Here is a 27,742-nt window from a genome sequence, read left to right on the forward strand (position 1 = left end):
GCGTGGGCGTCCGGCCCCAGGTCCCCGGCAGCATCCACAGCGACCCGGCGGCCCGGGTCCCCGCACTAACCTGCACCCACCTACTCCGGGCTCCGCGCCGGTATTAAGTGGAGGTAGGGAGGGGTAGGGAAGAGCAACTCGCAAGTTCCCAGCTTCTGGGACACCGACCCTCCTCGCTCAGGCGGCCACCCCCCGCCTCCCAGCTCGCCCTCACACCACCCCGCGTGAAGCTGCCCAGAGGCCTCAGGCGGCGGCGGAGCTCCGAAGCCGGCCCCCTCCAACCCCACCACCTCAGCCCCACTCCTTCCCCCCAGCCGGGGGAACCCGGCGGCTGGCGTTCTCGCGCTCACTCATCGATTGGCGCTGCCTTGCTCCTCCGGCTCCCGTCGCGGGGAACGCGGCCCCGGAGACGGAGAAAGTCCGGCGGGGGGAGAGGGGGCGGGGACCAAGGCAGGCGGGCCAGGGGATCGCCGATCGCACGGATGGGCGCGGGTGCCGGCTCGCGCTGTCTGGCGGGTGGCGGCGGGCGCGGGTCAGCCTGTGCGGCGTGAGGCGAGGCCGGAGTCGCGCGTCTGCCGCCCGCTCGCCTCGCCTCGCCTCGCCTCGCTCCGGTGCCGGCTACCCCTGCCCCCGGGAGGGGTGTCCCGCGGAGGCGGAGGGCTCTCGCGCGGACCCCGGGAGGGTGGGGCGGGGGGAGCCGGCGGGGGCTGAGGAGGGGGCCGGAGGGAGGGAGCGCGCGCGGGCGGCGGCGGCGGCGGCCCGGCCCCTCCCCCTCCCGCCGCCGCGGAGAGCGCAGGGAGCCGCCGGGGGCTCGGCGGCGGCGGCGGCTTCTGGCCCCGGCTCCTCCTCCTCCTCGCTCCCTCCATCTGCCGTGGTTATGGCCCGTCGCTGGAACACAAAAGAGTCTCCGCGGTGGAGGTCTGCGCTGGTCTTGCTTTTCCTCGCCGGGGTGTACGGTAAGTGTCCGCGTTTCCGCTTCCCCCTCAACCCCTCTGACAAAAAAAAAAAAAAAGCTGGGGCGACCCGGATCCCCGAGGCCTCCAGGACAGGGGCTCTCCGAGGAGTCGGCTAGAGAACCCGGCTGCCGACGGGACAAAAGACCCGGCGAGGGGTGGATGCAGCGGGAGAGGTGTCCCCCCCCGACACGGAGATGCTGTGGGTCTGCTCGTCCGCCTCCAGACCCTCGGGGGTGTTGCAGAGCGGCTTGCGCGTCCCGGAGCTGGGGGGAGCCCCCCAACCCCCCGAGAAGCTCGAGGGTGGCGGGCAGACTTCCGATCCGGTCTGGAGGGCCCCGGCTTCGGCTCCTTGGGAACTCGTCGCCCCTTGCACACTCTACACACGACAAAGATGTACGGTGTGGGGTAGAGAGAAAGGGAGGTCGTCCCCCGCCGCCGGCCGGGACGGTCCAGCCCCCCTCGACCCTCCCGGGGCCAGGAAGTTCTGTCCGCAGTGCAATTCCCACCGCACTGACTCCCCGCCTTCCCCAGCTCGCTGGTGAAGCAGCCCGCTATTTTCTTTCCATCCCTGCACCTCGGGGGCCGAGGCTCTGCTGATCCCCGGGCATGCAAGATCCTGCCCCTTACTCTGGAGCAACGCGCGGGAGAGGGCCAGAAAATAGTTTCCATCCAGTTCTCCCTCAGTCTCTCCCTCTTGGGGCGTACATGTCTGTGCTGACTCCCGGTTCGTTTGTCGCCTCATCCATCGTTGTCCGCTAATGTCACTGTTGCTTTATTCCAGTCGGTGGGTTATTATTACGTATATATGCCTTTGAGGTTAAGAGAAGGCTGAGGCTATGAGCGAGGACCAAGCTTTATGTATTACACAAGGGTCAGAACAAGAGCTACATGGAATTCACTGGAAAGAACATTCATTGCTTAATAGACTTTGAGTTCCACTTCTGACTTGACTGTTCTTAGTTCCTTCAGTTAAAAAACACTGAATCGTTGTTTCAGAGAACACCGTTAACCTTTACTTTGGGCAGTTGTGGTTTGATTTCTTCAGAGGGAAATAATTGGAAGTTGCCATTCTTAGATAAATTTTACTTCTAAAAATTGCCACAAACGTTTAATTCCACCCATGTAATTTACAAGGGAGCATTATCTCTTTTGAAAGCACTTATCTATAGGATTGAATGTGACCGTAACTTTTAAAAACCTGAGAAATGACAGGAAATGAAGAATTTAGTGAACTGAAATGGACCTTTACTAACAACCAAGAAATTGTAGTTTTCCTGTACTGTTCACAATGCATCGCTGCTCCCTGAGCTGGTTAATATATTATTATTTTTGTTTGGGGGGAGTTGGTCCACATTTGATGTGGTCATTGCCAATGGTGTGCTTATTTGTGACCAGAAAACCCAGTGCAAAACTTTTGATTGTTAGTTGCATCAAGTGGCTGTGATCCCTACTTGCCTGGTGACTTGTGGGTTTGGGTCTACACCAGAGATCAATAAGCTATTTTGTGTTTCTTCTAGCCTGAAGGTGGGTGTAGTTCTGCACTGGGTTTGGTGTAATGGTCCAGGAGAGAGAAGAAAGAGAGAGGCATCGTCAGTGTGATTAAGAGTGTCCAGCTTTGTCCTCCACTGTAATCAGAATTGAGGCAGTGTTGTCTGATCAAAATGGATAAACAAACAGGTTCTTTTAGCTCTGCTTTCATTAAAAGCTATGCCATTAGTATTTGAACGAAAAGTCTTTTGGCCTTTAGGGATAAGAGGCTGTGAGCCCCATAATTTTGTCTTGGTGCACAAGAATGACTTTATAGTAGGTGCTTATCAGATATTTATGTTTGGGGAATTTGTGTTTAGTGAGAAATTGTTAGTAGACAAAGACTGAAGCTCCTTTTTCCAACAATGTGGCATCAGATTATAAAACTAGCGAGTGATTATGCGAAGGGTTGATATACCAAGCTACACAGCAAGTTTCAAAGTATAAAGAAAAAGGAGGTAGTGAGCCAGGCGGAACACTAAACTATAAGCAGAGATTAAAGGAGCCCTTCACGCCTTCATTGCAGTTGGGGAAAATCTCTTTATTGCTACACTTTTTGTCCTCTTCTGTCTCTTCAGTCCTCTGTGGATTTGTATTAGAGGAAAAAAGCTGAAACAGTAGCGTGGGAGGGGGTGTGCATTCATATAGTAGTGAGGTTTTACTTGTGTGTCCAGTCATTGTGACGAGTAGTGGATGCATCCTGAGAAGTACCTGTTCTGAGCCTATGGAACAAATACACCCTGTAGTTTATGGAGCTATCCCTTGTCTACATCAAAACATGTGTTTTCAAAAAAGTGGCTTCAAAAATAATGAGAAACCTCTGTTAATGCAACTGAATATTTGGAGTAACGCCTAACTTAGACCCAGTGTGTTGGGAGGGGCAGGGGTGGAATACAGGTGGATTGGCTATTGGGGCAGTTCCAATACTTGCTCTTCACAGAGTGACTCTTTCTTGTCTATTAAAATGTAGTCGTAAATGGCTCCAGGTTGTGCCATGAATCTTTGAAACATTTCAAATGCCTTAAAAAATTATCTGTGTTTTGGTGTTTAGTTTCTTCACATGACCAATTTCATGGACCCTGTAACTATTAAATGTGACTGTTTTAGTGGAATAGTATGACTGTTTCCCTTCCAAGTTACTTTTCTGAATGCCCACGCCTCATTTGAAACTCTTGATTATGATATGGAATACAGTTAATGTTTTATAGGAGTAGTTGTTCAAAGACCGATAATTATCTTCACGAGCTGCTGTATCTTAACTGCACTGAATGTCCCTGGCAGGAGAAGGTAAAGGTTGACCTCTGCCGTTGGAAGTTTGTAGGAATAAGAACAGTTAGTGAGGGCAGCTGTGAGCTTTGCTGGGCACTGTGTTGTTCAGTCGCTCAGTCGTGTCCAACTCTTTGCAGCCCCACGGACTGCAGCATCCCAGGCTTCCCTGTCCTTTACTGTCTCCCAGATTTGCTCAAACTCATGTGCATTGAATTGGTGATGCCATCCAACCGTCTAATCCTCTGTCTCCCTCTTCTTCTGCTTTCTATCTTTCCCAGCTTCAGAGTCTTTTCCAGTGAGTCGGCTTTTTACTCTGTTAGGCTGCCTGTGAGAAGGTATTTTCTCCATATCTCACATGGGGACATCTGACTGTTAGAATGCATGGAGGTTTCCCTGACTGTCTCCTGGTCAATACAATCTAGCCATAATTTGGTAACTGTGGCAGTTCCATTACTTTTCCTTTTCCACTTCTGTTTGTCTCCCAGATCAATGTTTTCTAATCTTTTTTTCCCCCTACTCAAACCTAAAATAAAAATAAAACCATAAAATACCTAAAATATTGCATTTTTTATTACTCCCAGAACAAAACAAAGTTCATGAAATAATACTTGTTGGTACCACCTGAGATTCTCGCTGATGTTTTCTAGTCTATTCCACCTCCCTTCTGTCCTGCTTCCTTTCTTCATTTACTGGCTTGGACCCACTTATAGAATACAATTCTTAGTTTGTAAAATTCTGCCCTGTGAGAAGCCTTAAAATGTAACTTAAAGTGTTTGTTGTATTTGTATATCATTTTACGGTAGCCTTGAAGAGTTGTAGGTGGTTAAGTCTTCAGTTACTTGCTCCTAGAACCTTTGAGAGCAGTGAGAACTCTTCCTAATGTATACTGACTGACTTGTGACAAAATGTTATCTTTAAACTGATTTTCAGCTCATTGTAGTCAAAAGTTCTTTCTGTACGCACTGCTGTTCTAGATGTTGTGGGAACATAACATATCTTGCAGTTTATGTCCAATGGGTGAGTCTTTCCCAGTGAATTTTATGAAACTTTCTGCAGCATTTTATAAATTTCCAGTTTAAGGATAGATGAGAAGTTCCAATTTTAGAAAGATTGTAGAAATAACTAGAACATAAGAAAAAAAATCTAAACTGGTTTCCAGTTACTTCTAAGAAAGTCAAGCTTGATTACATAAAATGTTGAATAAAACTAAATTAATTGCTTAATACTGTTTTTGTTTCTCTGAAGTGTTTTTATATTTGGGGTTTCTTTGTTGTTTATTCTTTTGTCATATCAGTGAATTTACAGTTAAAAGAATGAAAGGGAAAAAGGAAATGAAAGGCAAAGATACATTTAATATAGACAAGATTTATGTAGATTTAAATAGAAAATGTTTTATTTTAGAATGAGTTCTAATCCTGTTCCAGCTGCAAGTCTTTATAGGTAATTGAAGGTTGTTCTAAGCTTAGGAGTTGAGGTTGAATTAATGATTTCCAATTTCTCAGATTACTTTTCCTTCCAGTTTCTTAATTTCTCTTCATTTTCTCCTCACCCCACCCTGCCCTTTGTGACAGGGGTGAGTAAGATGTATCCAACTTAATCCTCATTTTCTGAGGTGCAAGACTAGATCCTACAAATACAGGTTACCGGTCTGTCTGTTCAAATGCATGTCATTAGTCTTTTTAAGTAGGTGCAACGGTAGATGTATATGTAGATAGATTGTCTGTCTGTCTCTTTAGTTTCAATACAGAATTAGCTTAGGGAGTTCTTATTCTCTAAACTATAGAAGGAAGGGAAGGAAACTAACGTCTACTAAATTAAGTTCAGATACTGTGCTTGGTCTTCATTCAATGCCCGTTAATCTTCCTTAGGTATCATTTAGAAATCCTACAAGGTATTATTTCTTTTTTTTTTAGTAGAGTCTCAGAGAGGTTGTGCCTTGTCTAAGCTCATACGACTAGGAAACAATAGAACCAAGAGTGAAGCTTAATCCTGTCTGTCTCTTCACTCACTCATTCATTTAGCAAATATTCGTGGAGTACTTACTTGCAGTAGGTAAGACACGACAACCTGGTGAACATGGTTTCTGTCCTCGTGGAGCTTATAGTCTAGTGAATAACTTGTGTGCTCTTCAACAAAAGCAAACAAGGGTCAGAGACAGTGAATAACAGACACAGAGTAGTTAGAGGAAGGCTTCATTGTAGAGACTAGGAGACATGAAGGATAGCTAACCATGTTATGATTGGGATAGGAGAGTTTTGCACAGGGAAACAACCCATGAAAGATCCAGACCTGGAAAAGAGCTGATGTGGAAGAGCTGTGCAAGAGCTGGTGTGTTTCAGGTAAAGAAACAAAATCAGTAGCTGGAACACGGTGGTCGTAAGAGTGATGAGGTGAGTCTAGATTCTCAGGCCGGAGCTCAGGGTGTTGGAAACCAACATAGAGAGTTTGGGCTTGTTTTAAGTGTAACTTACTGACACAGTTTAAGTGACATAATGTGATTTATGTTTTGAAGCAGTCGCTTTTGCCACTGTGTGAATTGTTGAGAAGTAGGCAAGGGCAGAGGAAGGATGATAGGTTTTGGCTGAGAGACGCAGGAGCTTGGACTGAGGTGGTAGCGGTGGATAGAAGGAAGAGTATGGATCGCCTTTCGATAAGGAAGAAAGGGGTACTTTCTCTCTTGCCGAAAGAGGGAAGGGGTCCATAGGTTTGGAGGTAGGATGATGGAGAATTAACAGAACATGAGATCATCTGGTGAGAGTGAAGAAAAGAGCTGAGAGGTTGAGGGTCATTTCTGTTTCCATAATTCAGTAAATCAGTGTAGACCCTAGGAAGTTATGTTTCTGTTTTTTAATCTAGAAAAGAGAAGGCTAAAAACATCCAGTGCAAGAAGGTATATTGTGAATAGTCGTGCAACACAGACCCTGGGAGTGGGCTTAGATTAAAGTTAAAAGGGGAGAAGCTTAAGAAGTCTTCTATGGAGAACTCAGTTCTAAGGAGTGTCACTTTTGTTGATGAAGTAAGTACAGAACAAAACTTCCTACAGTGTTTTAAAAGTGTTTCAGGCAGAAAATAAAGGGCAGAACAAATGTTAGATTTCAAGGTCTTTTTGCCCAAGTTTAATGCTTTCTACTAAGTGATCAATTAAAGATTGTTGTTTATCTTAGGAGAGTCAAGAATACATTGGTGGATCAGATAACTTAAGAGTTTTTGGAAAAATAAAATTACCTTTTACCTTCCCCTCCCTAGACTGAATAGTTTATTTACAGAAGATATAACTTTAGAAGGTTCTACAGCTTCAAAATAATTGAAACCTACTGAATAGTTTGTTAGTTCTTGAATATTTGATAACTGAGACCAAATAGTTTTCTTCTTCTTGAATATTTGATAACTCATTTCCCTGCTAGTATTACTTTGGTAAAGACATGAAATTGTTGTGCATTCGTGTTTTCACCACTGCGTAAAAGTAACTTGATACTTACCTTGAATACACTTCCATTTCAGTTTTTAGAGCTGGGACGTGGTGCTAATCTTTTCATGTTAAATGGAGCACAGTGGGATGTGTCATAGTTGGAATGTACCATTCAAATGTAATTAGCTGACTTAATTCATTGATTGTTAAGCTATCTTTTAGGTTTTAGTAAGTTGGAGAAGACATGAATCTTTTTGTCTGGCATATTCTGAAATAGAATTCAGATTCTTGGATTTATTATTGCCTGTTCCAATGACACCAAAACCTTTTAAAGAGAGTTAGAATACAGAAGTCCTTTGCAAAAAGATGCCTCGTTTAAATCCTCAAAATAACTCTGAGGTGGGTATGATTAGAAGAAACTGAAGCTTTGAGAACAGTGATTTTGCCTAAGGTTCACATCTCTTTACTGCTATTCTTTTTACATAGAGACCCGTTATCCTTTAATCTCCATTATTGTAACAGTCCTGGCTAGTCTTGAGTCTTATCCTGATTCACTCATATCACACAGAGCAGCCACAGAGGGACTCTTCTAAAGTGAGGATATGATTACATAACTTTCTTGCTTAAAACCTACTAGTAGTTCCCTTTTCTTAAAATAGGAGCATCACTAGGCCCTTCAGGACCCAGCAGATTCTCCCTTTGTTGTCTCCTGTTGCTTCCTTACTGAGCACTCACTGAACGCGGGTCTCTGTCTCCTGGCCTTTGCACACACTGCTCTTTGCCTGGTTTTATCCGCCTTCCTCCACCACTTTCTTCTCTACACGGACTACTGCTATCCTTCGGCTTGCTTTTTGGTGTTCTCTCCTTTAGGAGATCTCTCCTGGTTGCTCCAAACTAGGTGCCCGTTACCTAAGCTTCTCAGATTGTTCTTAATATATGCAAATTTGGTATTTTCCTGTTTTACTTCTCTGTATTTCCCCCTGGAGCAGCGCTGCCTAACAGATGTATCATGTGAGCTTCAAGTGTAAGTCATACACATGGTTTTAAACTTTCTACTATCAACATTAAAAAAAAAAAAGGAGATCAATGTTAATGTATTTAATAGATCTAAAATATTTTGATGTGTAATTGATATAAAATTATTAATGAGATATTCTGCATTATGTTTTTCATACTAAGTCTTTACAATCTAGTGTAAATTTTATTCTTATAGCTCATCTCAATTAGATTAACCACATTCAAATGCTTAATAGCCACTTTGAAAACAGTATCTATTATAAACAAGCCCTGTGATCCAGCAGTTCTGCTCCTGATATAAACTCAATAGATTCAAGGATGTCACGTGCATCAGAAGACATGTTCGAGGATATTCATAGCATCCTTACTTGTTTTAATTCCAGACTAGAAACAGCCCATATGTCCATCAGCAATAGAATGGATGAATAAATTATGGTATGCAGTATATTCACATAAGGGAAAACTGTACACCAGCAGTTTAAACTTTTCAGACTTGGGGCTCCACAATTATTTTATTTTTTAACATGGGGTGGGCAGGGGAGATGTCCTTGCTGCTGCTGCTCTTGGCTCCCACTCCCACCTGTAAGTAAAGTCACTCAGTCGTGTCTGACTCTTTGCGACCCAATGGACTATAGCTCCCATCCATGGGATTTTCCAGGCAAGAATACTGGAGTAGATTGCCATTTCCTTCTCCAGAGTATCTTCCTGACCCAGGGATCGAACCCAGATCTCCCACATTGTAGGCAGACATTTTACCGTCTGCGCCACCAGGGAAGTTCTCCACTCCCACCTGAGGGCTCCACAATTACTGAGGACTCAAAGAATATTTTTTATATGACAGAAATAGATGTTTTTAAATAATATGATAAAGTTGAAAAAGAAACCCCATTACGTGTGACCTTAAGTGGCATACGATTTAAAAATATGTAAAATGACAACTAAAATTTCTCCTAAAAAAGTTAAATAAGAAGAATGGCGTTGCTATACATTTTTGCAAATCACTGTAATGTCTGGCTTAATAGAAGACAGCTGATTTCTCATGTCTGCCTCTGCAGTCAAGTCTGTTGTGACATGTTTTGCTTGAGGTATAGGAAGAATAGCTGGCTTCACATAGATAACTGTGTGAGAAGAATTTTAGTAGCTTTTTCAGATAAATGTGAATATTCTTTGATGCTGCACCAAGACTTGAGAAGTAGTAGCTTTTTAAAGTTTAGTTGCAGTGTGGAATCTGAAATCAAATTAGTGAACTCTCTGTGTTCTGTTAAACTCTGAAAGGGTCTTGAAAATTTCCAAGAGTCCACTGACTGCACTTTGAGAACAGCTTGCTCTCATTACAAGAACAAGTAGAAAAAAACAAAGTTTTAAAAAGAAGGAAAAGAACCAAATCACTGCTGCAGGTAGGGTGGGTTAATTTCACATGTTGATTAAAAGAAGGTAAACACACGATTATGGCTCCTGTATGATTGCAGTGGTAGAAGTTAGACTAATGTAGGAGAGTAGTTGCCTCTTGGAGTTGGGCAGAGGTGGGTAGTGATTGAGATGGGTACCAAGGAAGCTTCTGGGGTGCTGCCTAAATTTATTTCTTGACCTATATGGTGGTTTACACAGATGCAGGTTTTTTAGATCATAACTCATGGAACTATAAAGTTGCAGTTTATACTTTTTTTTATGTATATTTCAAATAAAAGTTATTCATATCTTAAAAAATAGAGTAATGCTATATAATAATATCCATAGAAGATTTTCTGGTAAGGTAGATTCTCTTTAGTGTTTGCATTTAGTTTTTGTTCTTTTTTGTTTGATTTTCCCCCCATGTGTTTGATAATTAAAAACAATTTTGAAACTCTGAAAAATTTCATATATATTCAAAAGTAGAGCACTAGTATAATTAACCTGATATACCCAACATCCAGCTTCAACAAATTATCATTATATGGCCAGTCTTGTTTTATGCCCTCCTCCACCTACTCCCTAAACCCAAATGATTTTGAAGCAGATCCCAAATATCTAGTCTTAATAATATTTCAGTATGTATCTAAGATGTGGAGGCTCCCAAATTCGGTAAAAATCTTAGGCCCAATACTACTAACTAATTAAAGAGTTCACAATTCCTGTCAGTACATGTCTAGCAATATGGTCTTCCCAGGTGGTGCTAGTGGTAAAGAACCTGCCTGACAGTTTAGGAGACATAAGAGACTTGGTTCGATCCCTGGGTTGGGAAGATCCCCTGGAGGAGGTGATAGCAACCCACTCCAGTATTCTTGCCTGGAGAATCCTCATGGACAGAGGAGCCTAGCAGGATATAATCCATAGCGTCACAAAGAGTCAGACATGACTGAAGCAATTGAGCATGCACACACATGTCTAGCCATATATGTAGATTGCTCTAGTTGTAATATAAACATAAAGTTTCAGAAACCGTTTGAATCAGGATGCAAAGAAGGTCCTTACTCTGTGGTTGAGATCTGTTCAGTCTTTAGTGTTAATGGTTCCCATCCCCCACCTTTTTTCCAAAACATTAAACGTGATGTTTGCTATAGGTTTTTTATAAACTCTTAATCAAATTGGAGCTACTACATGAGTTCCTATATAAAATAAGTTTCTGGGAATAGACATTTAATTTTGGCACTTAAGAGTTGTTATTTCTGAAATGATCTTAAGTTATTTATAAGGGCCAGAAATTATACCTAACAATACAGGACAGTACTTGAATAAATGAATTTGTTTATCCATGAATGGAGTAAATTACATTCATGTGAACTACTGAGGTTCAATAGTTTAATGTTGAACTCCTTTTGCATTTATGAGATAGACCAGGACAAGTTGGTAATGGTGTATTATCTTTTAATCTGCTGGAATACATTTACTAATTTTTTAAGGCTTTGTGTTTGTATCTATGAAGTCAGTTTATAGTTACTGCCAACTTTCTAACTCCCTCCACCCCTTTTCTTTCTCCTGTAAGCTGACTTTCTCTCTCCTCTGGCCATTTTTCATTTTTTCACATCTGTTAATCTATTCTTTTAGATCCACTTATAACAGATTACACCTTTTAAAATTGATTTCAGCTGTCAGGAACAGTGTGGTGTTTCAGTTGCAATTAGGGAGGAAGAATAAGAGTTTACGACCTGTATAGCTACAGTTACAATAAGAAAGCAAAAATGAACAACCGTGTTCTGCTGACAGGAGAAATGTTTTTATTCCTAGTGCAGATAGACTTTTGTTTTACTAAGCAATAGAGATGAGCCTGTGAGAGGTCAGCCTCTTCTTATGAATGAGCCTTATGACCAAAGAAGCAAGTAAGATACTTTGTTGGAGATGGACTGGTTCCACAAGAAGAAGAATTCCACCTGAAGGTGGGGGTCTGTGGAGTAAAATGGAGATGCTGAATGAAGACTGAGCTCAAATCCAGGGATAGGACCACTGTGTTCTGCCAGAGGGGCACTTCTAGTCTGTTGGGGATGATTATACTTTAAGACCAGACTTATTTGCTCAAAAGGTAACAGCCATAGAACTGTGTAAGCCATGACCTTGTGTCCCTCACGTGATTACTTGTACGTAAGAGTATCCACGCTGGTACCGAGGGTGGAAGATGGAATGAGAGCCTACTGTTTGTGCTGCTCTAGTAGAATCACCGCACAGACTTTAGGTTGTAATGTCAGTGAGTAAGTCTAAAGTGCAGGTCTTTTAAAACTCCCTGAAATCATCTTCAGGTATACTATACATGTTTTACAATATTGGGTGCTGAATAGCATACTTTCCTTAAGTGCAAAACATCCAGTTTTCTCTCTGGCACTGGTACAGAAGTTTTTTGAGCACCAGATGAAATGGTTGTATTTAGAGGCCGTGTGAAAAATGTGAGTGAATGTAGGTAAAATTGCATAAATTCAGTCTGAAGTGGATTCAGCTCCACATTACTTTTCCCACTACGTTACAACAAGGAACTGAGTGCTTGACTTGATTGAAGTATGTGGGTGTGTTACAGAGAATTCAAAATAAGATACATAATTTATTCCCACTTTTTATTTATTTTGTTTACTTTTTTAAAAAAATTATTCTTTTGTTTCCCTGACCTAAGTAGGGGGCTAGCTACAACAGAATTTTAAATAATAGAAGTTATTTTTTTTATAAGTTCTTTTTAGAACTGTACTCTGCAACTATAAGGGCATGGTACTTCTGGAGAATATATTTTTTCAGTTTCTACCTCTTTGAGTCAATTTTGTTAAAAATACTAGGTCATATTTTCCTAGAATATTATAATTTCAACTCTATTTCCATATTTGCCTTAAAGTTATAAGTAATGTGCTCTCAAAAATATTTTCTATGTGTGTCCTGGCTTTCTTTTTTGTCCTTTAGTTTTTTATCTTTGTCTTTTTATTCTAGAATTTAAAGATTCTTCAATTTAGTCTTCTCACTTGTAACTTTCTACAGTATAGTTGTTTATAATATAGAAATGTCTAATTCCTCAGCTTAGTCTTAAAAGTTAAACTTGTCTGGTCATACATATGTAAAATAGTTGCCTTTACAAATCATCTTTCCTGTTTACAATGTGATGGTTTTTTTTCAGTTAGCTGTGAAACTGATTTTTGTCTTTTCCACTCTCCCACAAAAGGTAGAGACTTTCTACTGTCTACCTTTCCCCTTCTCCTGCTTGCACCCCTGCTCCTGAGAAGATGGTAAGAACTGTATGTAGGTCCTTTTCTTAGAAACTAATCCACATATGCACATTCATAGAAAATGTCGTATGTGATATTATGTGATTCCAGAACTCCTTAAAGCTTGTTCATGACCCCCAATAGCATTGTTCTTGAACCAGCTGCATTGGTACCATCTAAGAGGCTTGTTATAAATGCAGAATCTCAGGCCCTGCCCTAGATACTGAATTAGACTCTCCATTTTAACAAGATCCCCAGGTAATTTCTTTTATATTCAGGTTTGAAAAGCACTGTTGCAGGAGATTAAAGACTTCTATAGTGTTGTGATATGGTCTATATTGATGGTTTTATTCTTGATATCTGTGAGCTTGGAAATACACACATGCACACACACACACATGTATCTAGATTCTACTTACGAGAGATATCATATGGTATTTGTCTTTGTCTGACCTCTTTCACTTAACATAATGCCGCCCATGTTTCATTAAAGGCAATATTTCATTTTTTCTTGCTGAATAATATTCTGTCATATATATCACAATTTCTTTATCCATTTATTTATTGATAGATATTTAGATGTTTCCATAGCTTGAATATTGTAGATACTGCAGTGAACATAGTAAGTAGTTCATATATATTTTAGAGTTAGTGTTTTCACTTTTTTCAGATAAATGCCCAGAAATGGAATTGAGTAGATCATATGGTAGTTCTAATTTTAACTTTTTGAGGAACCTCCATACTGTTTTCCATAGTGTGCACTAAATTACATTTCTACCAACACCACACTAGAGATTTCTTTCTCCACTTTCTCACCTACATGTGTTATTTCTAGTCTTTTTGATAATAATAATGCTGATGGGTATGCGGTGTATCTCAATGTGGTTTTTTATTTGCATTTCTCTGATGATTAATGAGGTTAAGTATCTTGTCATGTACCTCTTGGCCATCTGTATAAAATATCTACTCAAATTCTCTGCCCATTTTGTAATCTGAGTGTTTGGAGTTTTTGTTGTTGTTGTTGAGTTGTTTGAGCTTTTTATATATTTTGGATATTGGCACCTTATCAAATATGTCAGAGAAGGCAATGGCACCCCACTCCAGAACTCTTGCTTGAAAAATCCCATGGACGGAGGAGCCTATTAGGCTGCAATCCATGGGGTCGCTAAGAGTCGAACACAACTGAGCGACTTCACTTTCACTTTTCACTTTCATGCATTGGAGAAGGAAATGGCAGCCCACTCCAGAGTTCTTGCCTGGAGAATCCCAGGGACGGGGGATCCTGGTGGGCTGCCATCTATGGAGTCGCACAGAGTCGGAAACGACTGAAGTGACTTAGCATATCAAATATGTATTTGCAAATATTTTCTCCCATTCAGTAGGTTCCTTTTTCATTTTATTGATGATTTCCTTTGCTGTGCAGAAGCTTTTAATTTGATATAGTCCTACTTCTTTATTTTTGCTTTTGTTACTTTTCCTTTGGTGCAAGATTAAAAAAATTGTCACCAAGATGTGTCAAGGAGCTTAGTGCCTGTATTTTCTTCTAGAAGTTTTATGGTTTCAGGTCTTATCTTCAAATCTTTAATTCATTTTTGCATATAGTGTAGGGATAGAGGTCCATTTTCATTTTTTTGCATGTGGCTGTTCAGTTTTCCCAACACCTTGATTGAAGAGACTGTCCTTTTCCCATTGTATATTATTGGCTCTTTTGTTGCAAATTAATTGATTGTACACGCATGGGTTTATTTCTGGGCTCTATTTCATTCCATTGATCCATGTGTCTGTTTTAATTAATATATCTTTGTAATATAGTTTGAAATCAGGGAATGTGATGCCTCCAGCTTTGTTCTTCTTTCTGAATATTAGAGTTTTCTTTTAGATATTGTGTCTGGCATGTCATCAGAAGTATTTTAAAAAGAATTGTATCTTGATTAACTAAATTGTACATAGCTAGTTAAAGTAAGAGTATGTTGAAACAGTCACAAAACAATACAATATTTGAATAGCAAGCTCTGCTATATGAACTAGTAGGAGACAAGGAGGGAAAGATTTATAAAGTCGGTATATATTTGTAACAATAGCAAACATATAGCAGTTACTGCATACCAGGCAATATTCTAATCACTGTGTTTGTATATGTATGCACATACACTCACTCACTTCTCATAACAGCCCTGTCAGCTTAGATGCTATTATTTTTTGCATTTCACATATAAGGAACCAGAGACACAGAGAACTATTTCAGCAAGATCACATAATTAATAAGTAGAAGAGCTTGGATTTGAACCCAGGTAGTATAGCTCAAGAGTTGGTGCTCTTAACCTTTACACTATGCTGCTGCTTTGGAGTTCTACTCTGAGACTTCCCTAAATTCAATGCAGTTTGTATACAAACCGATTAATTCCTGATATATTTGCTTTTTTAAATTTATTACTAGAACTCATCTGTTTGTGATGCTTATAGATGAGCCACAGATGCCAGATCATTAGTGTTTTCTGAATTAATTTAAGTTTGCTATTAATTGAGATCACTAAATGGCAAGATGTTGGATTATTGGATTTTATGCCTATACCCTCAAGGTTTGTTGTGAGCATATTAAATAACTTATGCAAATACTTTCTATATACAATATTAATTTTATTTCTTCCTCAGTAGATGGACAAGAGATAATTTATAGAAATAGTAATTGGATGGCTATTAAAATTAGAAACAAAAATTAACTTCACAGAGAAGTACAAATAAATACCACATGCTAATTTAGTAAATATGTAAAATTCAGAGTGTTCTGTCAAGTGTTCAAAATGTTCAATACATAAGTGTTCAAATGTTCAAGACATAAAAATCAAAATGTGTTTAGGGTGCAAGGAAATCAGCATTCATACTTGACTGGCAGAAATGGTATCTTTGGCTGATGAGTTTATTGGTATTACTTGACATATATCATGGGCTTTTCCATATCACTTTTTCTTCATAGACTATTTCCCTAATGTTGAATGTTAGATTGTTTACAGTTTTGTTCACATTTATAAATACTGTAATTGACATGCTTTAAATTTATCTTAATTTTTAAATTATTTTCTTAATGGTTAAGCCATAAAAGTAGAATTATTGGGTCAAAGGTTGTAGTATTTTCAAAGTTCTCATTAAAAATAGTACCTGATTGTTACTGAGTTTTTACCATATGCTAACCATGGCTGAACCATGGCTGAGCACTGAAGAATTGATGCTTTTGAACTGTGCTGTTGGAGAAGACTCTTGAGAGACCCTTGGACTGCAAGGAGATCCAACCAGTCCATCCTAAAGGAAATCAGTCCTGAATATTCATTGGAAGGACTGATGTTGAAGCTGAAACTCCAATACTTTGGCCCCCTGATGCGAAGAGCTGACTCATTGAAAAGACCCTGATGCTGGGAAAGATCGAAGGCAGGAGGAGAAGGGGATGACAGAGGATGAGATGGTTGGATGGCATCACTGGCTCTATGGGCATGAGTTTGAGTAAACTCTGGGAGTTGGTGATGGACAGGGAGGCCTGGCGTCCTGCAGTCCACGGGGTCGCAAAGAATTAGACACGACTGAGAACTGAACTGACTGACTGAACCATGGCTTTTAATGCCATAGATGTAAAATTATTTAATCTTTATACTAATACTATAAGATGGACCCAATTTTAACTCCATTTTATAGAAAACTCAGCCATAGAGGAATTAAATAATTTCTTAAAGTCAACCAATTAGAGATAGGGTTTGTTTTCCCAGAAGGAGTATACTACTTTAAGCTTCTGCCCATGAATTTAAGATTATATTTTTTTATTATCAGTGAAACGTTGTAATACCAGCAGAGTAGCATTGGACCACGACTAGAATTCTATCATGGTAAATAATTCCTAACTGAAAGGATCCAGGGATTATGGAAGAGTGGCTGATTTCATCCTGGGGCAGAAAATGCCAAGAGATGAGCCTGGGACGTTCTGTATATCAAAAAAGCAAGAAAACTCTCAAAGACTAGTTAGTGGTTCATGCTAAAAGGACACAGGGACCAATGTAAAGACACTCCATTGACCAAAGATGAGCGAACTTAAGTATCAAAAAGAGTAATAAAGACAGCTGATTGAATATAGAAAACTCCTTGGTTCATAACAACAGACTCGTAATAAGACACACACCAGTACAAGTTACCAGATACCAGAGGTAATAAATAGGGCGTTAACTCCATACTCTGAAAATAAGCAATTATAAGCAAAGAATTAAGCGTTTGTCCTCCCTTTTTTTCTGTATGAACAGTTTCAGGGTAAGCGAATAGCATTCGTTGAGGGAAAGTTCTTTATAAAAATTGAGCTAATGAATGTGTAAAGAATGGCAGGATTAGAAAATCATTTTTCCACCCTAATGAAATAATATATTCAGGCTGTGATCATCAGTAAATGCAGCTATTAGACAAATGTCATGTGGGAACGTTACAGTGGAAGCATCAGGCTGCCCTACCTGGACCTGTTGATTAATCTCAGACTGATGAGAAGTCTGTAGGCAGACAGTGTGAGCAAATAGCACCCTCTCTGAAGGAGAATTCCAGCCAAAAATGTTGAACCTGCGTGAAATCAGGCTTCTGCAGCAGGGGTTAGCAAATTATGGCCTTTGAGCCAAATCCAGCCCACTGCATGTTTTTTGTTTTTGTTTTTTTCATAATGTTTTATTGAAATACAGCCACTCTGATGCGTTTAAGTCTTGTCTTCGGCTCCTTTCCTGCTGTAGTGACAGAGTTGAGTAGTTGTGACAAAGACTGTATGGCCACAGAGCCTAAAAATACTTATCTCGCCCTCCTTACAGAAAAAGTTGTCTGGCGCTTGAGGTAGATGAACAAAGTTAAGTGACACCAAAAGGAAGTGACACCACAGAATATGAGCCTGTAGCAGGACAACTGATCCGGTTTCTGTAACAAGTCAGTGGCATGGAAAGTAAGGGAGTATCACTGTGGGTTAAGAGACTGAAACACACTCACAAATGAAATGTGGAGATGTTTGGATCCTGCTCGAAATAAGCCAGCAGTAAGAATACATTAATGAGACAGCCAGGGAAACCGGATTATGACCTGGCTGTATTCAGTGATAACAAGAATTATTATTAATTTTGTTAAAATAAGAGCATGGTAGTTGGTAAGAGACTGTTTATATTTTTAGAAATGCATATTGATGTATCAGATCAGATCAGTCGCTCAGTCGTGTCCGACTCTTTGCGACCCCGTGAATCGCAGCACGTCAGGCCTCCCTGTCCATCACCAACTCCCAGAGTTCACTGAGACTCACGTCCATCGAGTCAGCGATGCCATCCAGCCATCTCATCCTCTGTCGTCCCTTTCTCCTCCTGCCCCCAATTCCTCCCAGCATCAGAGTCTTTTCCAATGAGTCAACTCTTCGCATGAGGTGGCCAGAGTACTGGAGTTTCAGCTTTAGCATCATTCCTTCCAAAGGAATCCTAGGGCTCATCTCCTTCAGAATGAACTGGTTGGATCTCCTTGCAGTCCAAGGGACTCTCAAGAGTCTTCTGCAACACCACAGTTCAAAAGCATCAATTCTTTGGCACTCAGCCTTCTTCACAGTAGAAGTGAAATGATATATGGAATATATTTCAACATACTTCCCAAAAAGAAGAAAGGAAGTACCAAAAGAAACTCAAACTCAAGACTCTTTCATATCAAGACTCATATACTTTCTACCATATCATCATGCTATAATATACTTTCTATAATAGATTTTAGTATATGGTCTTCTGGGTTGCTTTTAACGACTACTGACCTGTCTTTTTCTAAATTCCCTCATCTCTTGGAATCCTTATCAATATAAGTGCAACTTGATTTTCTCCTATTCCATTATATCTATAGACATCAGTAACCAAGGAACAAGAATAGATATATTTACATTGCATAATTGTTTAAAGATACGTAAAAAGAATAATCTTCCAATTCATATAGGATACGTCTATGGGAAAATGCCTAGTTGACAGGATAAACTGCAAGTTACTATTTTAAGATTCTGTGAAAGAATAGATAAGTTATGAGATGAGCTCTGGTAGATGTGGGTGAGAAGCTAGACACTTGCTCAGAGGAAAAAAGAGAATTCTTTAAATATATCTATTAGATTGATGGTCTCTGAGCTGTTAAGAACTCAGGAGTCATTGGAGATCAAAAATGGTAAAAGCATCATCATGCTTTTGACTTGATGTCCTCTCTTGCCGACCTGCAATTTGCTAATGCTAATAGAGTCCTTTACAATCTGAAGACAGAAGCTGCTCAAGAGCTTTGAGTAGTCATTTGCTAATATTTTCCATTTTGAAGTACAGTTATAAGAAATAGCTTTCTAAAGCCTGTTGTCCAAGTGGACAGTTACATCCAAAATCTCTCTTTCCTTTCATCTCTTTCTAACTTCATTCACAATGAAAAAAAAAATGCCTGTCTTCCGCAATATTTCTTTGTCCTTTTCCTTCTTTACTCTTACTCTCTGAGCAAACTACAACATGAAAACCAAATGGCTATTTGTACAAGGGGTGTTCCATGCTTAATTTCAAAATCTGGAATTTTGATTCTTTAGATGAATAGCTACTGAAATTTCACTCTGTCAGAAACTAAGAGATAGGTTTTGGGAAATAGGAAGCAGGGAGAAAGAGTGAAAAAGAAAGAAAAAGAAGAAAGAAAGGAGGGATAAGACTTTCTTCGCCTCAGGACACTCAAAATTTTGGGTGTAAGATGTGCTCATAGTTCAATATCAAGATATCCTGTGAAAACATCAAGAAGGACTCCTAACTCGCCTGAGATGGATGGAGTTCTGTTTGCAGAATGGAGTTGAAGGAGTCTATAATACCTTTGGAAAAGGCATATCTGATATGAATCTTCAGTGAAACTGTTGATATGTGCTGGTGGCAGTGTGCTGGACTGTTGGGCAGAGACTGCATCATGTTCAAAACTATCAGTTTCCGAAACTGTATATATTTAAGCTGTGTCGAAACCAGAATTTCTATGTATGAAGTAAAAGCAGACCAAGGGTATTAAAAGTTAAGGGTGAAGAGATACAGAAAAGCCAGATGATAGTGGGCCTCAGAGGCTGCGTAATACATACAAGGAGTTGAACCAGTTACAGATTTATAAGCTGAAGATTCATGTTAGATATGCCTTTTCCAAAGATCTCTAGTAGCACTATGAAGAATGGATCAGAGGCTGCAAGACCAGAAGTACAAAGCTTGCAAGCTAATTCATTTATTCATACATTCAGCAAATATTTATCAAATGTCTGCTGTGAGCCAGGCATTATCCTGCACTTCTGTTCTTGTGGAGCTTAGGTTTAATGCAGTGAAACTAGAAAGAAGTATCAGTGACAGAAAGGAAGGAATCATGAGAACTGACTATATAGTGCAAAGGGAAAGAAAGATTTGGTGAAGAAGAAATCCAGGTTTCTCTGGACAGTGGGAGATGTTATCATTCACCCAGGTAAGGAATACCAGAGAAGAAGATTGAAGGCAGATAAAAAAGAGTTCCATCTCAGACATAGTGAATTTGAGATAGCTAGGTAATATTAAGGTAGTACTGAATTCCTGTTTAGTGGGAAGTTAAAAGACAACTTTTAGGGTGAAAATAATAACAGCAGCTCCTTCATAGGGTGGTTATGAAGATTAAATGTGCTGAAGCGTGGAAATTGCTTAGACCATCATCTGGCACGTATTCCAAACTCATTAGTTGCTGTTGTTTTTATTTTAAGAGTAAGGCCTTTGAGCTAGACAAATCTGCCTAAATCCTGGCAGTGCTACTAACCAGTTGTGTGGCTTTGAGCAAGTCTTTTAACCTCTTTTGAATCTAAATTTCTCTGCATGTAACATGGCATAGTATCTATTTTACACTGATGCTGTAAAGATCAGTAATAGTATATGAAAAGCAACAACCGCAGTGACTGACAGTAAGTGTCCAGTGAATGTTGGGGGAGGTTGGTGTCAAGAATTTGCACCTCAAGAAAATGATTCTTATTATGGGTAAAATTTTGAGAGAGAGCAGTGTGGAGGACTCAAACCTTTAAACATACATGCTGAAGAGTTTCTAGAAAAGGAAAGGATACTATGTCAAAAGATCTCTGAGGGATTAGGGAGATAATTTACTAAGAGTATTTATTGGTCAAGGAAGTTCTTTGAAGGCTCAGAGAGAATAAAGGACTAATGTAGTTTTTGAGCGAATTAGAGATAGAGCTCAATGAAGCTTTTTTATAAAGTTATACTCCAGTAATAAATATCCAATTAAGATGAAACCATGACTATATTGTGACATAATTCCTTGTGATTACATGATTTTCTCCAATATCAGGAAACTGGGTCCAGTGCTGATGTTTTTGAGGATTGTGTTTAATTACAAAACGTAGATCTTTCGTAATCTTTGCCACATGAGTTTCAGACATGCACTGAGGGTAAAAACTAGCAGGTTCAGGAGCAAATGATGGGTATGGAAGCTCCATTAAAGTAGACTGTTTCAAAGAGTTTTTGACTGAGAAAGTAAAGACCAGGATAGGAAAGAAGAAACAAGAAGATGTACTGGCAAAAAAAGTTTTTCTTTTATGGATGAGAATAAATCAAGAGGAAACAAATGAACTAGCGAGCAGGATCTTAAGGGGAAGGAAAGAAATGGGGCTAATGAGACTGCAGGATCCACTATCTGCTTTTAGGCTAACTGTTCCTTTGGGTTCTTTGGATCCCATGATAGAGCCTCTGATAAACTTGAGAACAATCTTCCCTCCCAGTGAAATGTTCTCTGGCTTTAGACATTGCTAGGAGAAACAAATCACCTGCCATCTCATCCTTCATAGATAATTGTTCTTTAGTTGCCAAATCATGTCCGACTCTGCGACGCTATGGTTGTAGCCCACTAGGCTCCTGTGTCCGCGAGATTTCCCAGACAGGAATACTGGAGTAGGTTGCCATTTCCTTCTCCAGGGGATCTTCCTGACCCAGGGATTGAACCCATGTCTCCTGCATTGGCAGGCGGATTCTTTACCACTGAGCCACCAGGGAGGTCCCTCATAAATAATAAAGATAGGAAAAAGAACAGTGTGGTCATTTGATGTGGAAAAACAAAAAAACAGCTGGTGAATATCAAGAAAAACCTAAGTCTACAAATAGTATCCCCAATGATTTTAACAATTTAGTGATTTCTTTTAAATGTTGTTAAAAGTATACTTTAAAAATTTAGATGGTTACTGGTTTTAAAATTCTGCTTCCTGTATAATTTTCCTTTAAAAGGCTCTTTTCCTGCAATCTGATACAAATACATTAAGAATCATTTATCTTTGTTATCATTGCAGAAGCAACGCTGTTTCTATTTGTGTGCTTTAGTCTGTGCATAAATGCCATAGTGCTGTTAGTGACATCAGCAAGAATAAGAAAAGTTGCAGGCACATATCCATCTTCTAATTACTGAATCTCGTATATAAGAACATTTTTCAAAGTGACCTGTTGCTATGGAAGAGAACAATGAATATATTTCAGGTAGTTCTTGTACTGTTTTGTCAATAATATTAAGAAAAAAGATACCATCTGTAATTGTTTTTAATTATTTTTATGAAGAAAAAACTTGAAACCATAACTGTAGAATTTTATGTTGTATTAATTTTTTTCAGAAGGTAACATTTTAGTTCATAGTATCAATACACATGAGTTAAAATACAAAAGTAATATATGCTTTAATAAGTCAAACATTATAGAAATGTATCAAGAATGAAAGCCAATTATCTCTGTCCCCCCTTCTTTCTACTTTGGGGCTGCGGTTAAGGGAGTAAAGTAATCACTGTTAGTAGGTTTTCTTTGTATCTTAACATACATTTTTCTCGGCATATAACTTGGACTCACAAAATGCACCAGAGGTCACAATTTCAAGTGTTGACAAAGACCAAGAAAGTAACACAAGTTAACTTAGACGGTGTAGGATCAATGCCAGATGGCAATAGAAAGTAATGGGGTTGTTGGGTATCTTAAAAAAAAAAAATGCATACTTCTACTGAAGGAAACAAGGTCAGTAGATTTGTATGCATGAATACTTGTAGACAGTTACAATTTTTTCTTCAAGGGAAGTCAATAAAATTCAGTATTTTTTAATTAAAACTCTATTTTTAACATTGGAATTAATGTAGTCCTGGCTGTGAGTCTCTTTCTACCATCTACTGGTTTAAAGAAACTTGCACAGTTTACCTGAGCTGAGTCAGTTTCCTCATCCTTAATATGGGGATAACAGTATCCTTAAAGTTTTAGGAGGAAGGTTACATAGTGTATTGGGTTCAGTGCAATGCCTAATACTTAGAAATGATGACCTTCTAAATGCCTGTGACCATACATTGTCTGGGTGTAGAGTGTAGAAAAGGGATTCACCAGAGAGCCTATTAGGGTAATGGAGATGTGATCCATTGATCGTGGTAGTGATTGCAGTACCATATATGCTTGTTAGAACTCATCGAACTATATACTTTGGAATTAGTGAATCTTTTATGTGTAAATTATGCTCAACAAAGTTGCTTTTAAAAATATAACTGCCTTTCCCTTCTGTCTATACTTCCAACTTCATCAACTATTAAAATAGAGTTGACATCAAAAATCCAACATTTTTATCAATATTTTATTTTATATTTGTCCCTTCCCAACTCCATTCATAGGCCATCCCCACATTGCAAAAGATTTTTCCTGTTGGAAAATCAGGAAGAAAGAAAGAAAAAACACCTTTATTTGTTGCACTTTACTCCTGTACTAAGGTGACCATGTACTGGATTTATCTGTCTGGGTACTGTGCTTGATATATCATTTGAGTAAAACAAACCACTAGGCACTTTGCAGAAGCATTATAATGTAATCAACAAACTACATAGTTCAGTAATAAAATATGAAGTTTAGTAAACCAAGAAGAAAAATTAGAAGCAAAAGCAATATACTTGTCTCCTTAAATGCGAGTAAAATACCTAAGTAGCAGCACACAGTGTGTATGTGAATGTATATATATCCTTTAAAAACTCATCCCAAGTCATTCTTTGAGGCCAGTACTTCCTTGATACCAGAAAAAGGAAACTACAGACCAACTTTCCTTACTTATGTAGATGCAAAAGTCTTCTTAACAAAGTGCTCGTGAACCAAATCCAGCAATGTATAAATAGAATTGTAAACTGTTACCAAATGAATTCTTCCCAGGAATGTGAGGTTCAACATAGGACGATCCATGTGATATACCATGTTGATAGAATAAAGGACAAAAATCACAGAGTCATCTCAGTAGACACAAGCAATTGACACTAACCATACCATTTTATAATAAAAATACTAAGAAAAATTAGAAATGAAAAGGAACTTCCTCAGCCTGAAAAACAGCATTTATGAAAAACCCACAGCTAACATCATACTTAACAGTAAAAGACTGAAATATTCTCTCTAAGACCAGGAGCAAGACAAAGATGTTCATCTGCTCTCACTACTTCTGTTCATCGTCATATTGGAGGTTCTAGGCAGGAGAAATAGGCAAGGGAAAAAGGCATCTTAATTAGAAGGGAAGAAGTAAAGCTATCTCTGTCTATAGATATGACATACTTGTGTATAAAAATCCTAAGGAATTCATAAATGCCCATGAGAGCTAATAAATTCAGCAAGATTGCAGAATATAAGAAAAATGATTCTTACACACTAGCAATGAACAGTTGAAAATCAACTTAAGAAAATTTGATTAGCAATAGCATGAAGAATAATAAAATACTTCAGAATAAATGTAACAAAATGTAAAACTAATACCCAGAAACTACCAAATATTGTGGGAAAAATTAAAGAATATCTAGTAAATGGAAAAGGTTACTTTTCATTCCAGTCCCAAGGAAGGGGAATGCCAGAGAATGTTCAAACTACTGCATAATTGGACTCATTTCACATGCTAGCAAAGTAATGCTCAAAATTCTCTAAGCTAGGCTTCAACAGTACGTGAACCAGGAACAGCCAGATGTTCAAGCTGGATTTAGAAAAGGCAGAGGAGCCAGAGATCAAAGTGCCAACATACTTTGGATCATAGAAAAAGCAAGAGAATTCCAGAAGAATATCTACTTCTGCTTCACTGACAATGTAAAGCCTTTGACTGTGTGGATCACAGCAAACTGGAAAATTCTTAAAGAGATGGGAATGCCACACCACCTTACCTGCCTCCTGAGAAATCTGTATGCAGATCAAGAAGCAACAGTTAGAAGTGGACATGGAACAATGGACTGGTTCAAAATGGGGAAAACAGTATGTAAAGGCTGTATATTGTCACCCTGCTTATTTAACTTATATACAGAGTTCATCATGTGAAATGCTGGGCTGGATAAAGCACAAGCTGGAACCAAGATTACTGGGAAAAATATCAATAACCTCAGATATGCAGATGACACCACCCTTATGGCAGAAAGCAAAGAGGAACTAAAGAGTCTTTTGATGAAAATTAAAGAGGAGAGTCAAAAAGCTGGCTTCCAATTCAACATTCAAAAGATGAAGGTCATGGCATCTGGTCCCATCACTTCATGGCAAATAGACGGGGAAACGATGGGAACACTGACAGACTTTATTTTCTTGGGCTCCAAAATCATGTGGACAGTGACTGTAGCTGTGAAATTAAAAGATGCTTGCTCCTTGGATGAAATGACAAACCTAGACAGCATACTAAAAAGCAGAAACATCAGTTTGCTGACCAAGGTCCGTATAGTCAAAGGTATGGTTTTTCCAGTAGTCATGTATGGATGTGAGAGTTGAACCATAAAGAAGGTTGAGTGCCCAAGAATTGATGCTTTTGAACTATGGTATTGAAGAAGACTCTTGAGAGCCCCTTGGACTGCAAGGAGATCCAGCCAGTCCATCCTAAAGGAAATCAATCCTGAGTATTCACTGGAAGGACTGATGCTGAAGCTGAAGCTCCAAAACCACCTGATGTGAAGAGCCAACTCATTGGAAATGACCCTTTTGCTGAGAAAGATTGAAGACAGGAGGAGAAGGGGATGACAGAGGATGAGATGGTTGCCTGGCATCCCCGACTCAATGACTTGAGTTTGAGCAAACTCCAGGGGATGATGAAGGACTGGGAAGCCTGGTATGTTGCAGTCCATGGGGTCACAAAGAATTGGATGCGACTGAGTGATTGAACAACAAGTACATGGAAAGACGTCCATCATATTTATGTATCTGAAGAATTAATCTTGTTAGGAATTAGTATTCTTTATACTCCCCAAGTTGATCTACAGATTCAACACAATCTATATTAAAATTTCAACTGTCTTTACAGAATTGACAAGCTGATTTTAAAATTCATTTAGAGGAAATTGTCTGTTGGTCCAGTGGTTTGGACTCTGCACTTTCATTGCTGAGGGCTGGGTTCAATCCCTGGTTGGGGAACTAAGATTCTACAAACTGTATGACATGGCCAAATAAATTAATTAAATTATTGATAAATTGATTTAGATATTCAAGTGATTCAGAATAGCCAAAATAATCTCAAAAAAGAACAAAATTGGAATACTCATACTTCCCAATTTCAGAAGCTACAGTATCAATACAGTGTCAAGCTACAGTAATGAAAAGTGTGTGGTACTAGCATAAGGATATATATTTTAGATATTTTAGATCAATGGTACAGAATTGAAAATCCAGCAGTAAATAATTTATAGCCAACTGACATTTAACACAAGTGCCAGGATAGTTCACTGGGGAAAAATAATATTTTCATCCAGTTGTGAGATAGCTGGTTATCCACATGCAAAAGAACGAATGTGACCCTTTTTTTACACTGTACACAACAGTTAACTCAAAATATACCAGAGACCAAATATAAGTGCTAAAACTGTGACATGCTTAGAAATAAACAGAAGTAAATCTATGTGATCTTGAATTACAAAATGGATTCTTGGATAGGACTCTAGAACACTAGCAACAACAACAAAAATAGACTAATTGGATTGTCTCAAAATTAGAAAATACCTATACTTCAAACACTTATTTCAACATCAAAAAACATCTTTACATCAGGAAAGTGGAAAATTAAACTACAGAATGGGAGAAAATATTTGTGAATCACATATCTGATAAGGGATTAATATGCACAATATGTAAAAACTCTCACAACTCAACAAAAACAAAAACACAATTCAGCTAATTAAGAAATGGGCAAAGGATTTGAATAGATGTTTTTCCAAAGAATATATTCACATCCCCAATAAACACATGAAAAGAACCTCAACATCATTACTCATTAGGGAAATGTAAGTGAAACCACAGTGAGATACCACTTCACACCCACCAGAATTAACTGTAATAAAAAGACAATAAAAAACTATTGTTGAGGATATGGGGAAATTGGGACCGTTACACATGGCTGTTGGGAATGTAAAATTGAACAGCCATTTGGAAAAAAGTTCAGCATTTGCTCAGAAAGATAAGCATAGAGTTTTCAAAAAGACCCAGCAATTCCACTCTATGAATATACTCAGGAGAATTGAAAACATTTCTGCACACAAGCTTGTATATATATCCATAGCAAAATTCACAAAAAGTAGATGTCTACCAGCTGATGAATGGATTAGCCCAATGTGATTTATCCATATAATGGAATACTATTGGGCCATAAAAAAGAATGAACTACTGATTTGTGGCACAACATGGATTACCCATGAAAACGTTATGCATGATGAAAGGAACCAGAGACATAAGATGACATATTATACGGTTCCATTTATATGAAATGTTTGGAATAGGAAAACCCCATAGAGACAAAAACTAGATTAGTTAATGAAGCGGCTGGAAGAAAACAAAAAGAGAAATAACTGTTAATAGGTACGCATTTTCTTTGAGGTTGATGGAAACATTCAGGTATGAGATAGTGATGGCTGCACAACTTTTTGAATATAA

The 27,742-nt window shown here is 39.0% G+C and overlaps 1 protein-coding gene across 2 annotated transcripts in view; it reads left to right on the plus strand.

Annotated features, from left to right (window-relative positions):
* Window positions 1-488: 488 nt before the first annotated feature.
* LRP12 (LDL receptor related protein 12) overlaps window positions 489-27,742 on the plus strand; it is a 92,192-nt gene continuing 64,938 nt past the window's right edge. Inside the window, exon 1 of one of the 2 annotated variants that reach the window (XM_005215568.5) lies at window positions 489-956. In XM_005215568.5, the coding sequence (XP_005215625.1) occupies window positions 878-956 (79 nt within the window). In that variant the 5' untranslated portion in view covers window positions 489-877. The remainder of the gene's footprint in view (window positions 957-27,742) is intronic. The other variant, NM_001192981.2, reaches the window with a different exon arrangement.

This window comes from Bos taurus, chromosome 14 (assembly GCF_002263795.3).
Source record: "Bos taurus isolate L1 Dominette 01449 registration number 42190680 breed Hereford chromosome 14, ARS-UCD2.0, whole genome shotgun sequence".
NCBI classification, from domain to species: Eukaryota; Metazoa; Chordata; class Mammalia; order Artiodactyla; family Bovidae; genus Bos; species Bos taurus.